The sequence below is a fragment of the Fusarium redolens genome, assembly GCF_020744475.1.
Source record: "Fusarium redolens strain MPI-CAGE-AT-0023 chromosome Unknown BKA55scaffold_2, whole genome shotgun sequence".
Classification (NCBI taxonomy): domain Eukaryota; kingdom Fungi; phylum Ascomycota; class Sordariomycetes; order Hypocreales; family Nectriaceae; genus Fusarium; species Fusarium redolens.
Window position 1 is genome coordinate 437,531 of NW_025763665.1, and position 15,631 is coordinate 453,161.

General features: G+C 45.4%; 4 protein-coding genes across 4 annotated transcripts; 3 read left to right on the forward strand and 1 right to left on the reverse strand.

The window, feature by feature from the left end:
• Positions 1 to 5,729: 5,729 nt before the first annotated feature.
• Positions 5,730 to 7,649, reverse strand: BKA55DRAFT_553358 (uncharacterized protein). Its single transcript, XM_046191524.1, has one exon. It carries the CDS (start codon positions 7,262 to 7,264, stop codon positions 6,104 to 6,106), a length of 1,161 nt encoding a protein of 386 aa, XP_046054638.1. The 5' UTR covers positions 7,265 to 7,649; the 3' UTR covers positions 5,730 to 6,103.
• A 792-nt stretch (positions 7,650 to 8,441) lies between these two features.
• Positions 8,442 to 9,393, forward strand: BKA55DRAFT_553360 (uncharacterized protein). The gene has a single exon (XM_046191525.1). The coding sequence runs from the start codon at positions 8,765 to 8,767 to the stop codon at positions 9,059 to 9,061; it is 297 nt and encodes a 98-aa protein (XP_046054639.1). The 5' UTR covers positions 8,442 to 8,764; the 3' UTR covers positions 9,062 to 9,393.
• A 3,473-nt stretch (positions 9,394 to 12,866) lies between these two features.
• BKA55DRAFT_733102 (uncharacterized protein) lies at positions 12,867 to 13,848 on the forward strand (the record flags this gene model as incomplete). Its single annotated transcript, XM_046201229.1, has 2 exons — positions 12,867 to 13,478; positions 13,533 to 13,848. Exons 1-2 carry the CDS (start codon positions 13,039 to 13,041, stop codon positions 13,846 to 13,848), a joined length of 756 nt encoding a protein of 251 aa, XP_046054640.1. The 5' UTR covers positions 12,867 to 13,038.
• Positions 13,849 to 14,607: 759 nt separating this feature from the next.
• Positions 14,608 to 15,551, forward strand: BKA55DRAFT_152516 (uncharacterized protein). Its single transcript, XM_046184950.1, has 4 exons — positions 14,608 to 14,733; positions 14,784 to 14,941; positions 14,996 to 15,053; positions 15,108 to 15,551. The coding sequence occupies exons 1-4, from the start codon at positions 14,648 to 14,650 to the stop codon at positions 15,388 to 15,390; spliced, it is 585 nt and encodes a 194-aa protein (XP_046054641.1). The 5' UTR covers positions 14,608 to 14,647; the 3' UTR covers positions 15,391 to 15,551.
• The last annotated feature ends 80 nt before the right edge of the window (positions 15,552 to 15,631 follow it).

Consider the following 15,631-nt stretch of genomic DNA (forward strand, 5'->3'; position numbering starts at 1 on the left):
CAGGCAAGGACTGTGTGGGTCAATCGCCATAGCTGCCTGGTCGCCAATTTTTAGAGTTGCTAGTCAGACTTCTTGATCAACTTACCACGACCACGGTTGATCCATTTGACCACCATTCTCTTTTCGGCTACAGTGGCGCGTCTGGCGATGACAGCGATGCTACTTGAAACGATGAAACTATCGAGGCTGATATAAGCAACCTTGAAGATGATGAGGACGCCAACACTATCAGACTCAATCTTTTAAATGCTTCAACGGATCCTGTGATGTATGGGAGTATCATCAGTGACAGGGGAGCTGGCTGAAGGATGTGGGTGGACATGCAGTAGTGGTAATTTTTAGACTGGCTTTCATGTTGATCGGCTTTTCTGGTTGTCAAGTTGCGCTAGGTGTTGAGGAGGAGGGTAAAACGTACACACCAGCGTAGTGCTACTTGATTCCTAGATGGTAGATAGACTAATACTGGTGATTAGGGATTAATGATGCTGCTCATATTTCTTGGACGGGAGCACTTGTTCGATAATTTATAAAGGACAGTACTTCAAGGTCTTTCTTCGTTTTCAAACCTTGCAAAACCTCACAGACGTCTCTTACCGCTTATCAATATCTTTGCCGTGATTTCTCAAATGGTTGTTGTCGATATGAGGTTTTATAAGGAGCAAAATTGCCTTCCGTCCTGACGTGCGTTTTCCATCAATGTAAAGACTTCGAGAATGGGTCCAGTTGCGATGTCATGATGAGCAGTAGGAATAAAGTCTATACAGAGAAGCAAGATTTTCGCAAAGCCACCCCAAAAGAGGAACTCAAGGCTTACCAATAGGATACTACATGCTTGGAAGCATATTAGGTAGACCAATCTTTGAACTTGGCTCAACGTTATGGAACTCGTTAGTTCAATGAATCTTCTATCCATTCATGATTAAGACCGAGGCCCTTACCCGCCCTCGCGAATCATCAAATCCTCTTGACAGAGGGCCAAATACATTGACTGAATTGACAAACTTATGGCCTATATGTTACTGGCCTGTAGGGAGGGCAATGGGCTGTACCTGAGCAATTTACTCCATTGTCAACTGACAGTCTCTCCGTTGCCAGCATTCAGAAGATGGGACTACTGACTGGAAGACAAAATGGTTTGATAAAGCAGAATCTCTTTACTCTTGTAAGATCCTGCAGAGATCACCTCTTAGGCAAGCAATAATGAACCTAGTGCGCTGGGTGTTAAGCCACCAAGAGTCAGAAAATAACAGAAAGTCGTTTCGATTGCATATCGAAACCTAGTTATGAGACTGAACGAAGGAGTAAGGAACTTTATTAACTTTGGTTAACGGCCTCGTTTGTAAGGCCCCACCAAGCAGCAGATTGTTTGGGCAGGTGAATGCTGTTGATGGATAGAGAGAATCTTTCGCAGAGTTGCGGTAAAGTGTTCATCAGGGTCTCACATCCATACTTGTTAGTATTTGTCCACGTTACAACATGAATGTTACTCACTCGAAACAGCGGATTTCTCCAGTTCACGTGAGACCTTCAATCACCTCAATCGAACCTCGAGCTAAGGGTGGAATTCTTGCATCACAATGGTAGGTTATAGGTGATATATTAGTTACCATTGGAACCCGAGTCTTTTCAGCGTTGTTCAAGGTCTCCTTGGATCGAGCATCGTTTTGAGGGTGGTGTGGGAGATTCATCTCCTCAACGAACAGTGGTTTGGACTAGCAAAGGGTATTGACTTTACGAGGAGGCTTGAAACCCTACCCCGGGGTGATAGCGGTGGTTTCAATTCTAGAATAGTGTTGAATGGGCCTTTGCAATAACTATCATGATTCTTGCGCGCACCTTATTGGATGACAAACTTGACATCGTGAGGGTAGAGGCCAAGTCGAACCCACGAAATCCCGATGACCTATGCGCAGATTAGATCTCAGGAAACTGAAAAGGTGAGTGCCTTTACGTTGTGCCAAGGCCGATAGCGATGGCCATACAGTGGGCTTCATTGCCAGGGGTAGGTGAGATCGAAACACGGATGCTAGTTCGCTGGCTTTGAATTTGGAGATGGCAAGTAGGTAGAGGCAAGAGGTCTGTTCAACAACATGGCGTCCTGCTGTACTCTCAATCTATATAGCAGAACAGTGGTCTAATCAATAAATGGTGGACTACCAAAGAGAATGGATGGGCTTGGATGTAAGGTGACTTCATTTTCCCCGGGTTCCATAACCATCTTAGATCATGTCAATGTAAGTATCATCTGAATGTAGGATAGTCTTCATTCTTAGTCTGATGAGAATGTAAACGAATGGGACAATAAGTATAAACTGAGATACTCTCTCTACTTTCTAAGTACAATCAATATGACTTCGTGTCTCAACCTGATGATCATCATCCTCTGAGGGTATCCCATATCTAATGATATATAACTCCCAATCCCATACCGAAACATTTTCACTTACATTTACAAGATATATTCACATGGGAAACTTTATCGAAATGGCCTCATGCATCGTCCACCCTTCAGATTGCTGGGAAAGTTCCAGCCAGCAATGCAACCACGGAGCTGCGTACTTCTGATGATAGAGAGCAATACCAGAGCCTTTTGACTATCAGGTGCCAAGGAAACAGTCATGAGTTCAATGCCTCCGCAGATACCAGAGTTCAGTACTATAATCATCTGCATAAAGTCTTAGAACGCTACGTGCATGTGACAATGCAATATCTGACAGTGTCTTGCGGCGAAATGCTTCTTTTCAACAGTAATATGATGAATGCCAAAGTACCTAGACTAATGGCAGTACACTGTACCGAAGTCTTGCTTAATCACGGCACTGCGAGTGCATAACTTGATAATCTTACGATAATCTTCCTCTCCAGGTTAGAAGTCTAAAGGGAATCTATACTTATCAAAGTGTCAACAGCACCTGAATTCTATTCTACCGCAACTACACTAACAGAGGTTATGCTCTCTGTTCATAACGGCATGAAATAATAGTGAACTGTGGCTGAACTCAACGTTGATTGCATGTTTCTATCACCATCTATAAGATGAAGTCACTCGCTTTGACGAAGCTTCACAAGCATAGTTGTTCTCTCATAAAAATGACAACCAACCATCACATGTAACAACCTGTTTCATGCTCAACTGCGCCCCAGCACTGACTGGCTGACTTACCTGAGGGTGACGAGGAATTAGTCAACGGTTGACACTTATTAGTCCAGACTTCACTTCTCGATGCCCTGAAGTTTCTTCAGCTCTGCCGATTCGTGCTCTTTTCCTCTTCTAGAAAAGCCAGAGCTTCCATCAAGTAAACAAACCTGAAACCCCAACTCAAAGTGACAAATCCACCAATTCGGCATCATTAATGCTATTTCTAGCACTAAGCTTTTAAACTCCAACACCGATCTGTCCAAGCTTTTGTTTCACTTCCAACTCCGCTCAGACCTTCCACCCGGATCCGAATCATGAAACCCCATTCAAGTCGGGATATCGCAGTTATAATAGTCTTGTACTCATTCTTCATCTGTACTGTGTCGCTGTCCACCATCTTGGGACTCGAGCACGTACCAGGATGGGGTCTCGAGATAGCTTCACCACTGAGTCAGGTCTTGTGGAGCGACTCCAATCAGACACAGCTGCTCAACATAAGAGCTGAAGAACCCCGGATCCTAGTGCTCATCATTCTACTTCAGGTCTTCATATACTCGAGTATCTACTTCCCCACCTGTCATCATAAAGCCACCGCAGATGCCAGCTCTCAGATCGGTCCGTCGAAGTTTTAGTACAGACTAGATATCTACAGAGAAGTTTTGATCGCCGATCGCTATTCAGCAAAGGTCCAATCTCCCCCAGACGAGGATCACCAGTATTCCGCAGTGTAGTGCTTGATCGTCCACCATATGTTTCAGGGTCCTCCAAATACGTCAAGTGACTCGTGACGCCAAAGCGCTAGATCTGCGAGCACTCATGTCAATCTCTATTCCAGAGTGCAACTCTTTAAAGTCTCAGTAACATCGTTCAAATTCAAGCCCCATCGTCGACTCTGACCGCCCTTCTCTGGCGTTTATTTGCGCTTCTAGAGCCACAATTCGAACAAAGTCAAGCGCCGTAAGGTTTTCCCCTGATCGTGACCCAGCCACATTTTCAACAGCACCGCATATTCTCCTGCAAGACACAGCGCAACATCCTTCAAGTGGTCCAAGCATCAAAAGGAAATGAACGAGCGCCTCTATTAGTGCTAGAGGCCCCCACGGAGCACGCAAGAGGTTCTTCGTGTTGAAGCCGCTACGATCGCTTGACGGCTGAGGAAAGTCTTGTCTGAGACACTGACGCTGTTTGATACAGCTGTGTCCGCCACAGAGCCGAAGGGAACAAGCTTGGAGTCGCGAGAGAGAGACAGACAGACAGAGTGGAGGCGACTAACAATTGAAGCTCATAATTTGAGATGAATTTATGAAGAATCCACTTGAAATACGATCAATTGGGCAATTCGATTGGCTCATGGAACACAGTCAAAAGACAGAGAGAAACATACGAGACGAATCACACCACACCCATGCACGTCTCCCGCCTCATTGCTTTTCCCACGTGGGCCAACGTCTCATGAAAAGAAAGCAAAGACATCATACAGTAGCATGAGAAACGGGCAAATACAACATAAACCCCATTGAGCAAGACATCCTCGCATTTCAATACCCACAAGTCATTCAAAGTCACCATCTCCACTGCAATTCGAGCTTCCCCTGACTGGTTAGGTTGGCTTAGCTTTAAGGATTTGCTGACTGTGCTCGAGCATAGACCTTGACTCAAGAACGGTGAAATGTAATTAGCGATGAACTAGTCGAATTGACAGGGCAGATTCGCATGTACATACAGTACAGTAAGTTTGAGAGTGAGTGACCGTGATGGTTCAATCCTCCCGTGCCGTGTTCTTGCTTTTTACTGCTGGGGATTGGATTCAAGGGGTAGATCTCAATCAAAGATGATTGCAGCGATGAGCTAACAGGGGTTGACCGCTCAGGGGATCTGCAAAGTACTCTATATTCACCAAGACATTCACTATTCGATCTTGGAGAAGAGCATGAATTATTTGAAGATAACGGACAATCAATAACTACATCATCGGTTATGCCTTCTCTTCATCTTCTAGAATTTAATTTCATCTCTGGTGACATCCCGAGATTAACAGCAAATCATAACGCTACGGCATATTAAATTGCCTTGACGTGCCTCACCGAGTCGATTCATTTCCCACCTACCGAATGCGGAAAGTACTTCTCTGTACCTCATCCACCGCCATTTGTGAGCGTTGCTTCGAGTACCCCGCAGTATCTCTCACTTACACCCTGTCTTGATCTGATGTTCCTCATCACCGCAACAACAGAAGCAAAAAGTAACAGGGGACATGATCAACAGCCATGACGAGATGTAGACGATAGTTATTGATACAATGCATATAGTATTCCATTTCCGGAATCAATATCAGAGGCAGCACCAACACAACACTTTGAATTCCGCAGGCGGACAGAAACAGTTCTAGAATCATTCTTGATGCCCCATCAAAGGTTACCAGCCTTTCCCGGTCTGTCGGCAAAACGATGCTGTCGTTGGCTGTTGAGTTTAACCCCAGACTCAGGCACTTGGAGCGGCGGCGCCGAACTAAGGTAACCACTTCACCACAATCAATAGTCTCAGCCTCAAAGTACAAACATATCACAAGACGTCAGAGGGACAAAATATGTAGTAATCGTAATATTGTTATTCATCAGAACAAAGCTAAAACTCCATTCATGATATGCTTGACCGTCCTTTTGCGGTGGTTCATTAACAATTTATCTGATAAAAATCTATCCAAGAGACCTGTCCAAGGTCGTGATGCTTGCAAAGCATGTTTGATATATCCCAAAACGCCGTTCTCAGTTCGAGTGGTGAGTGAATACAATACAACGCCGGTTTTTCTTGTCCAGCAGAATATGTCCATAGAACGCCTGTTTCCTTTGCCCTAGGACCTGTTTGGTCGATACAGAAGATAGTAACAAAGGAGAAATATTAGAGGCGTCTAGCACCCGTATCCGTTTTGCCCAGTCATAATTCGTAAAAGTACAAGTCAGGTCTTTAAACCTTGACGCTTCGTCTTCTCGCGGCGGCTGCCAATCCTTGCCTTAAACGGCTACGAGTGCCATTAGGTGTCATTGGAGATCCGGGTTCAGACATAGGTGACATAGGAGACATTGGTGCTGAAGACATCCTCCTTTGGGCGAACTCGTGATAGGTTGGCGCCTTTTGAAGAATGGGTTTGGGGGCCCTGTGCTCTTCGGAGTCTGTGCCTGGTTCTTCTCGAACCTGCTCCATGGGAAATGTGGGTGTGAAGAGGGAAAGGTTATCCTTGGATTGACTGGCAAAATGGGTGTTGAGCGAAGGTCGGCTTCGCTTCTTGACCAAGCTAAGTGTACGCTTGAAAACACCGGGTGACTTTGGTGTCTTGGGCCTCTCAGTAGCCTCTTCCTTAACCTCAGGCTCAGCTTTGGCGAAAGGGTCAATGCTGAGAAAATCGGGTCGCTGTTTCTCGAGACGAGTTCCCATGCTGCTTGTTCGTGGAGGGTGCATGACTGATCCGGAAGAAGTAGTGCAAAAAGACATTCGTCGGTCGAGAACGGGAAGAGTAACTGGGAGAGTGGTGGTTCTGCGGAGGCGGCTAGGAGGTCGAGAGCAAATTGACATTCTTGATGAAGGTCGAGAAGAAGCTTCACTGATGATGCTGGGGGAGACTGATCGTCGAGGGAGATCAATTACTGACGGCTTTCCAGAGAAGACAACTGAAACGACCTTGGCGGTATCTTCATGGCTTCCTCTTCGAGTTGACTGGGATTCATCGCTACCAGAGTCGAATTCGAAATCGGAAAAGTCATCGGCGGAAGAAGAAGCATCCTCCTCTGAAGAGAGGTAGACATCATGAGGAGTAGAGAAAGGAGCTCGACCCTCGGGGGTAAGCTTGTGTGTCAAGAGACCATCCAAGCATCTTGAAGCTCGGAGGGAGCTCTTGGCTGGTAGTGCAGGAGCTGCAGAAAGTTGTCGTTGTGAAGGAATCATTGTTGTAGGTGTGTTTTCGGGTGACGAGTCGGCATCAGCGGAAGGGGAATAAATAGGAGGCTCGACGGATAAAGACTGTATTTGAGATCGGGGCTGTGACTGTGTTTGTACCCGTTGGGCGAGAGCAGTATCAAGTTTTGGTGCATCAAGCTCCCTTTGTGGTTGTTGCGTCACTGCTAGAGACATTGTCGATATATGTTATAATTATTGAATTCCCCTTAGTAGGCCCTTTGTAAAGAGGGCGGGGTATAGAGCAAAGGGAGCGAAAGCAAAGTCGTGAACAATGTCGTCAGGTCTTTCGTAGTCAGGTGGTGTTCGACGACGGTCTTGAGAGTGGCCGGTAGCGAAAGTGAGACAATGGATCCAAGACAAAACCAGACGAAAGAGACGAAAACAGAAAGAATGTCTTTGTCTTGTATTGGTATATTGGAGGGGTTCCTTGGAAATCGATAGTTGAGTTGAATGGATATTACAGAGGGAGAATAGTTCCATGAGGTTGGGGAGTAGCATCCATTAATATGAAGACAAGTCCCTGAGAGACTCTTGCAAGCCAAATGGGCAGCAGCACAAGGTTCAGCCCAAGCCAAGGTCCAAGGTCCCTTCCTGATCCACTTGAGCCACATTCTGGTACGAGAATGACCGTGTGAAAGGGATCATATTGTCACACTGTATACTTGGAGAGGCAGGGGCGCTTATGGTGGCAGGGGTATGGGGCATAGCGTAGAGCATGGCAGGGCATGTGGCAGGGTCTCCATCAAAGGATGGATTATTTTCTACGGGGCCTACTCAGAATTAGGTCCGCCCAGAAAAGTCGTTGAAAAAGAGGCGATAGAATTCGGGAGTAGCCTCATGAGCCTGGCTATAGAGTTGACAAACATCGATAGTCTTGAATTCTGTAGACCAGAACCCCTTAAAGGGCCACGATACTCTACCACTCATAGAGACACATAAAAAGCCACTGTAACCTCCACAACGAGTCTCGAGATGAGTCCTGAGCCACCTGAGCCTTGGCACTGACCTCTGTCTTGTCTTGAGTCTTGTGCCGTCCACGAGCCGTTTCAAATCCCCCACGCTACACCAAAAAGGATGAGTAGTGATTGTGATATGGAGGCATTAAACGCCAGGACTATTGAGAGATCTGTTCGTTCGCTACGGATCGTTATCAGAGACATCGGCAGCTTCAGATCCCGATTAACATGTTTAAAGTCTCTTGCGTTTGCTGTATGAACATGATCTACCAGATGACAAACTCCGAATGTTAGAGATTTCGAGATTGACGTAAATATATTCAAGTACAAACAGTTCATGTTTCCAGTATGTAGTTACTGTGTTGATGTGTTTTGCATACGATCTTCACCAACCTCGTGGGTTCACTCGTGGTCTTTACCTCTGACTGGTTTATCAATATGGCGTCGTCACCAGACAACGTGGACATGAATGACCAGCCTCTTTTAGTTCGTCATTATGTATCAATCACTCACATAAATCATACTGACTAACATCGACTCGAGTCACTGTATGTCGAGCTTCTACAGTGAGCCATAGCATTCTGACTTCACTTTTCTTATCCCTGCTGCGAGGCTTGCAGTCCTAGTTAACGACGGACTTGCAAACGTGCATCTGCAGCCAAATGCATGATTGGGCATCTTTTGGTCGCTGCAGATGCTACGGTAGGCGAGGCACAGAATGATTGATAAAAAAATTCCGAAAATTCCTCGACACCGCTTTCTTTCGACAGAGTCAGAGTCAGAGTCATTCATGATCTGCACAGGTAAAAACCTTGAATGCATTCCCTGTCGAGGCTCTGACTGCAACTCTGTGCCACGGGAGACTCAAATCTCGGATGAAGAGAAAGGCCCTGGACTATCAAGAGATGACAGTCCAGGGCCCTTGAATATTTTGTATCAGATTTGTTACCGCCCGTATTTTAGAGACTGGTTGCATTTGGGTCGCCAGGCCGCTGTGGGTGGTGATGATGACTGATTAAAAATCCGTGGTGTTGTTCAGCTGGTCTTGTCTCTGCGACCTCGTTTTCGCGTATCACCAGCTCAGCGTCAAACCATATCCGAAAGCTCCACACCCACAGAGGAACTCATCTCGAGACAACTCACTTACAACTCACACAAAGTATCAGACAGTGTAGTTGACATGATGGTCTTGATCTGGTCGATCTTGAATAATCACGCTTGAATGGGTCTCTACCGCGCCAGCCTGCTCAAGGCATCGTCTAGTGTGATCTCAACCCATTCACGGCATGGCTGTACCCATTAGACTGCATTAGAAGACATGATGCTGCATACCAAGACGAGGCGATGTTTTTGAGTGTATCCGTACCTATCCTGCCAACTCACCAAGCGGAGACGATGCAACAGCATGCAACAGTGTAGTGTGCAGTGTTAACGCAGGCACTGAGAATCTGAGGCATAGACTATCACAGGTATTTCTTGAGTGGCACACTGTTTGTCGTGCCGCGCATTAGTTGTGATGCAGGAACTTGACAACACACGATCAAGATTGGGCAACCTTGTTCCTTCATGAAGCGCCCATTCTCCAGCTCACAACGAGTCTCTCGCTCCAACTGGTCCCGCTAACATCGGTGATCCGCCATGGTATCGTACCAGGAGGACGCATTCTGACCAATCATATCATACAGTTCCGAATACTTCCATACACCCACTTTGATCGCTTTTTTGTATCGCCAGACCGACATTTGCGTCGGGTTCGCGAGCGAGATACGACGAACCACTACCGTTTTTTTTTCTCCGGCAGAAGAAAAAGTCTTTTGACTCAAAGATCAATTAAATTAGTGGTCACTTTGTTCTCGGACGTATTCCCATTAAACTTATCCCTGCCGGGTAAAGTCTCAACTCGCACGACAATGTGCTCATCTTCATAAAACCTCATTTGAAGATATTCACTCTATCAACCTTAGAGCTCCCTTGTCCATGCCTTGACATGGGAATCTATAAGATACAGCCGTCATTCTATTCCCTTTGCGCTTCACCCTTTGTAGCTTTCAACCGTTAGGTCTCGAACCTCTCGATTCGGAAAACCCCTTGACATCTGAGTCTCAGGTTAGTCGGCAAAGCGCCAAGAAAACAAGGGTCCGAATCCAAGGGTCCAAATACTCAACGCTGATACGCTAGAACCGCTGTCGCAGGTTGGTCTGATGCCAGATGATGATGGACACGGAGAATCTTGTTCCATCATCAAATTCTGCACCTGAGCCTTTGACCATGTCGATTTGATAAGGCTAAAGGACATTCTGACCCGCGAGGATGAACACAGTGAATGATATTCTGAGCTACATTGACGAAATCGTACTGGTACGGCCGGAAGCGATATGTAAAACAGTGACATTTCCGTCCGAGATGAGGTCAATTTGCTCCGCTCTTGATAGCCTCATATCATTGTATGAGCGCGGTCCTGAGTCGCCAAGGGTTGGCTTTACGAGTCTACAGAGGAAGACTATCTTTGCTGGCTACGGACATTGAGAGTAGTCACTGAAAGCGTCCATTCTCGGTCGAGGCGTCTTAGTTGGAATGTATTGTTGAAAGAGACTAAATCCAGACCAATCGAGAGTCTTTGTGCCTTTGATCAATTCCAATGTTCATAACTGTGTTTGTTATTGACAATGATCTACCTGTCAACCCTTATTTCATTGTTGAAGATTTTCGTTATGAACACGGATTGGCTCAACTGAATGACGCCATGGTTTGAACTTGCAGAAGCGAAGAGAGCTTTCCCCAGGTCCACATGCTAGTGCGCCACAAACTAACAGCCACAGTATTCTCTGTAACGTCACAGTGGAGACTCACCAGCCACTTCTGTGTGAGATCTGGCTAACTTGGATTAGGTTAGTGTCATCTAGCTACCCGTCCAGAGTCTAAATTTGGGTCTGCTCTAAGCAGCCATGTCCCTTTTTAGATCTGAAGTGTGAACTTTATGTGTCTGTCTAGACTTTTGGGTGTAAACTATTTAGAGTGCAAAATTAGTCTATACTGTGAGTACAAGTCGGCGCAGCCGTGAAAAGGATGCAACTATGGATCTCATGATGATAGTCTCCGCTCCCTTGAGGGGCTGACAAGCAACCAGCCAACTCACGTTACTATCTAAAGCTTAAACATGGAGGCTGAGTTGTCCACTGTCGTATTGCTTCACCCTTGAGAGTCCACGTACTCGGTTCTGGCAAACAGTATCAATAGGCGAGTGATCTACAATCAATAATCGAAACAACTTTCATCCACGTTCCAGCTTGCCCGGGCCGAAGGCAAGAATGCCTGTGAAACTAGACGTGCCAAATAAATTCCTCCCTCCGCAACACTAATGAAATACCAAGTGTTTCTGTCGCTCTATTACGGTCTATCGGCAACATGTCTCAAATTCACCCACACTATAAATCTGTTTCTCGGATGGTTTCACCCTTGCCTCGTGCATTCTTGGACTTCGTTTCATGGGTCGGGCCCCACGTCGATAGCATCCCTCACATATTGTTTTCTTTTTTTACCCCACGATTTCGGTACAGACGCAATACTCTCTGGAGTAGAAACATTTCACTGTGTAGGTACGGAAGGATGAGGCATTGGCTGACACGCATCTTGTCAAGGATTCGAAGGATGTTCGCATTTCCGAGTATTTTACTGCACCCGTTGGAGGACGGAGACCTGGATGATGACCACCGAGAATCGGGGCTGTCTGTATCCCTGAAATACATGCTAAGGCCGGTGCAATGCCATTATTTCAATGTCGCATGACTATAACAGACACAATAGTATTCGGAAAGCATCATGAGGCGTGAAATACCGCGCCAGAATAACGCAATAACATTCAAACCATGAGTCAATAACAGATCATGCCAGTGCTGCCTTCAAACTTACGATCAAACTGGACAATCACAGCCAAGAACGTGTTGAAAAATAACAATGTGTTACTTTTACTGTGAAACCTGACCTGTCTGATAGGTACATGATATTGAGGGGAAATGAGAGAGAGAGAAAAATGATAGAGTTATTCATTCCCCAGTTCTAATTTTGTCTTTCTTATATTCGCCTATCTGGTGCGAGTGATTGAGCATGGTTTATTGATAGCTATAAGGTGATATAAACCTGTTTGTTCGTTTTGAATGGGTCAAAAGCTTTTTGTGGCATTGTTGACTGAATCGTACTTATGAACGAGGGCCGTCTTAGAGATGAATGATGATCGTTACTGAGGTTTCTATGGAGGGCATCGGGTATCGCGTTCTGTATTTTCTGTTATTGGCGGCCTAGTTATTCATTGTGCTTCCTAATTCCCCAATAACCCTGCCTAAAAGCTAGAAGATCACGAAGGCTTACTAACAATACAAGGAAAAAGTAAAGAATTTTATTATTTCCTTCTTTGATTCAGGATTGAGATCAAGGATATAATAAGTGATCTGCTGTTAACTGGTCCTTGCACAGCTTCTTGTATTTTCTGTGGCATAATATGAGGGAAAGCAAGGTTTAATTATCATTATCTCCCCCATCTACAGCCAAATTACATTGCCCCGAATATATCATTGGCTTATAGGCTCTCTTCTTCTCGGCTTTAAACTATTTTACTTTGAAGATTTGAGGTATCATAGGTAGTAAATATAGTCCATTATGTCTATGTTCGCTTCCCCACTTATGCGTGGCTTGTGATACAGTGGGAATGACCTGTGAGTTATAGTCTGAATTCAACATATTAGATCATAACAACATCATCCATATTTTTTAAGTTATACCTTGAGTTAAGAGAGCGCCTTAACTCTCATTTTATGCAAGGATAAAAATAATAGGGTTGCAAGCAAACACACTCTTGCCTCGTGTCGTGATGGTTAAGCTCGTGGAGTTTTGCAAAACTTTGGGTATATATAGCTGCCTCTTGCCCATCTCAGTAACAGAATCCAACTTCCATCCCTATTATTCCTCCAATCAACAACTTGGTATTGGTTAACAACTATGCGTCCTCTCCCTAAGCCTCCTTGGATGCGCCGCTATCGTAGGATAGTGCCCAGCATCATCACCAGTATCCGAAATCACCCTGAAGCAGTGGCACCAACTCTTGAGAGCATCCCGCAAATAGATGAATCCTTGGTGGCAACCGAGCCGTTTTCCCCCTTTTCTTCCCTTATTCGCGACATGCAAGAAACGGAGTTCAAGCGCTGGGGATTCGTCATATTTCGTTCGGTTTATACGGAAGAGTCCCAAACTCAGTGGGGGAGCTACATTGAGTTCTTCGAGGCAGCAGTTGAGAGCGAACTCAAGTTCATGGAACTTCGGACACTCCTCGAGCCACATCTTGAATGGACTATCATGGAAGATTGCGAAACTCTCAATAATGCGTCGAAGGAACAGGTACGCGATAAATTTTCTCAGTGGGTTTCCGAGCGATCTATTGAGTGAGATGGTGCTGGAGCAGAGGATCCGTTAGCGTTATATCTCCCAAGATACAGATATTGTGTCTATGTTGATCAGAAATGCCTCGACACCGTTGACCAATCCGCTGCCTGGGTCGAGGCAGGCGCTGAAGGTCATAAAAGGGCTGTCGTTTGTGTCATGCTGAATGGGAAATGCGAGCCCAGAGGGCGAGGCAGAAACGGATTTCCCTCTATCGAAGGATGTACCAAGGAATACACAGGCTGGATTTACACCGGCGTACAAGGCATTCCCGAGCTCTACAACAGTCTGTTTCATGAGGAGCTGGAAGAACAAGACTCCCCAAGACCCCCTGGGGTAATGCTCGGCAGAGATCTAATGCCCATTGATTAGAAGTGGTAGATACCTGATTCTAGTAATTTATGGAAGGATGTGGGATTTCTTTGTTTCCTCGGTTAAAAGACAGGAAGAAGTCATAAAATGAGGAAAGAAAGGGAAACCCGGTACAAGCAACACAGGTTTCTGTGAAAGTCAATGAAATTTAACCTGAAAACTTCAGCGACAACACCAATAACAGAGCAAAATCTTATTTAACTAGCTTCTATTTCACGCGTAAGAACACCCTATCTCTTGGGAACACATTGCCTCTTGAGGATTCCTCCTTGTCTCTTAGGAACACAACATCCTCTGGGGACACTCTTGGTTATAACTGCTGAGCGAGATATACCAAGCCAGCCTCCATTTCAAATAAAGAATCAATTTGGTAATCGCACTACAGAAATAAGACAAATATATAGGTATCTTGATACAAGTTTCCACTCGATATTATATAGCAAGCTACATATACCATGACTAACGTATCCATTACGAAGTTTCACTGATAAGCTGGTGTGTTGATTGGACTGGGAACTATTCTTGAGGTCTAGAAAAGCCACCATATTAACAGACTTTATGAAAGACTCGTTTTTATCATTTCTCAACGTGGCCACAAGTGAACAATAGACAAATTTTGTGTGATAATTATGAACGGACAGTCGTTTTGACACGTTCTGCGGTTTCTACCACCACCAACGAGCAACATCACCCAAACGCGATGAGGCATCTCTTTGCCTTCGGGCTAGCTGCAGCAGCGGCGTATTTATTTCCGATCACATCTGGCCAACAGTTAGGTTTCAGATATCCGTACGAGACTATGACCTTAAGTGACAGCTGCCTGCGCACGTTGAACACAAACGTCACAGAATGCTCGCCCGGACTGTTTTACCACAGCCCTAATCCGTAAGTCACAACTCTCACAAATGCAACCTCATTGCTTATTCTTCCTGCAGTGATCTGATATTTGAAACACTTGTAAATGAAGAGTTGGCCGAGATTTGTCATGAAATTTGCTACAAGAGCTTGTTGGAGCTTCGGCCAAAGATCGAGTCCGCATGCAACACCGAAATGGATGCTGTGGCATTCCTTTATGAGGACAAAATATTCCCACGTAAGTAAACCCCTCCAACGCAAGGATGTGCACTACAGCCAACATACTACTTAGCAACATATATGGTCGATTTACTACTCCTTTTGTTCAATGTGTATTGCTACCGAGACAGGTAAACCATCCTAGGTACTTAGTGATTCTATGCGCAATCACTAAGAATCAGTAGAGTTACTGGGAAATTGTGTGATCTTCAATTCGCAGAATGGCGAATCCATCGTGAATCGGATAAGCCACTCGAGTGCGAGGACTGTATGCTCGGGCCATTGAAGATACAGTTGCAGGCAGGTATAAGTTACAACAATGAAGATGCATCCGAGTTTCAGGAGATGACATCAAGTTGCGATGCTACAGGGTACGAGTACTCAAAACCTGCTCCATATGCGACGACACTGTCGAGTGAGTCTTGGGCAACAATGGCGAAGAGTCCTTCGACAACACCTACACCTTGATACAGTATCTAAAAAAGACAACCATCTTGACCTGGCTTGGGAGAAATTTATGTACACCTCAACTAGACAGTAGTCAAGTGCTCTGCAAATGGCGTGTCTACTTTAACCCGAGTGTCAGTGAGTCCCTGGACCGCCCAGGTGCCAGCCTGACAGGGATGCTTGAGCACACATCACCATGCATAATAACGTCATAAATCTGCGTGCAGTTTATGAAACTTGAGTATTGAAGAACGATTGACGT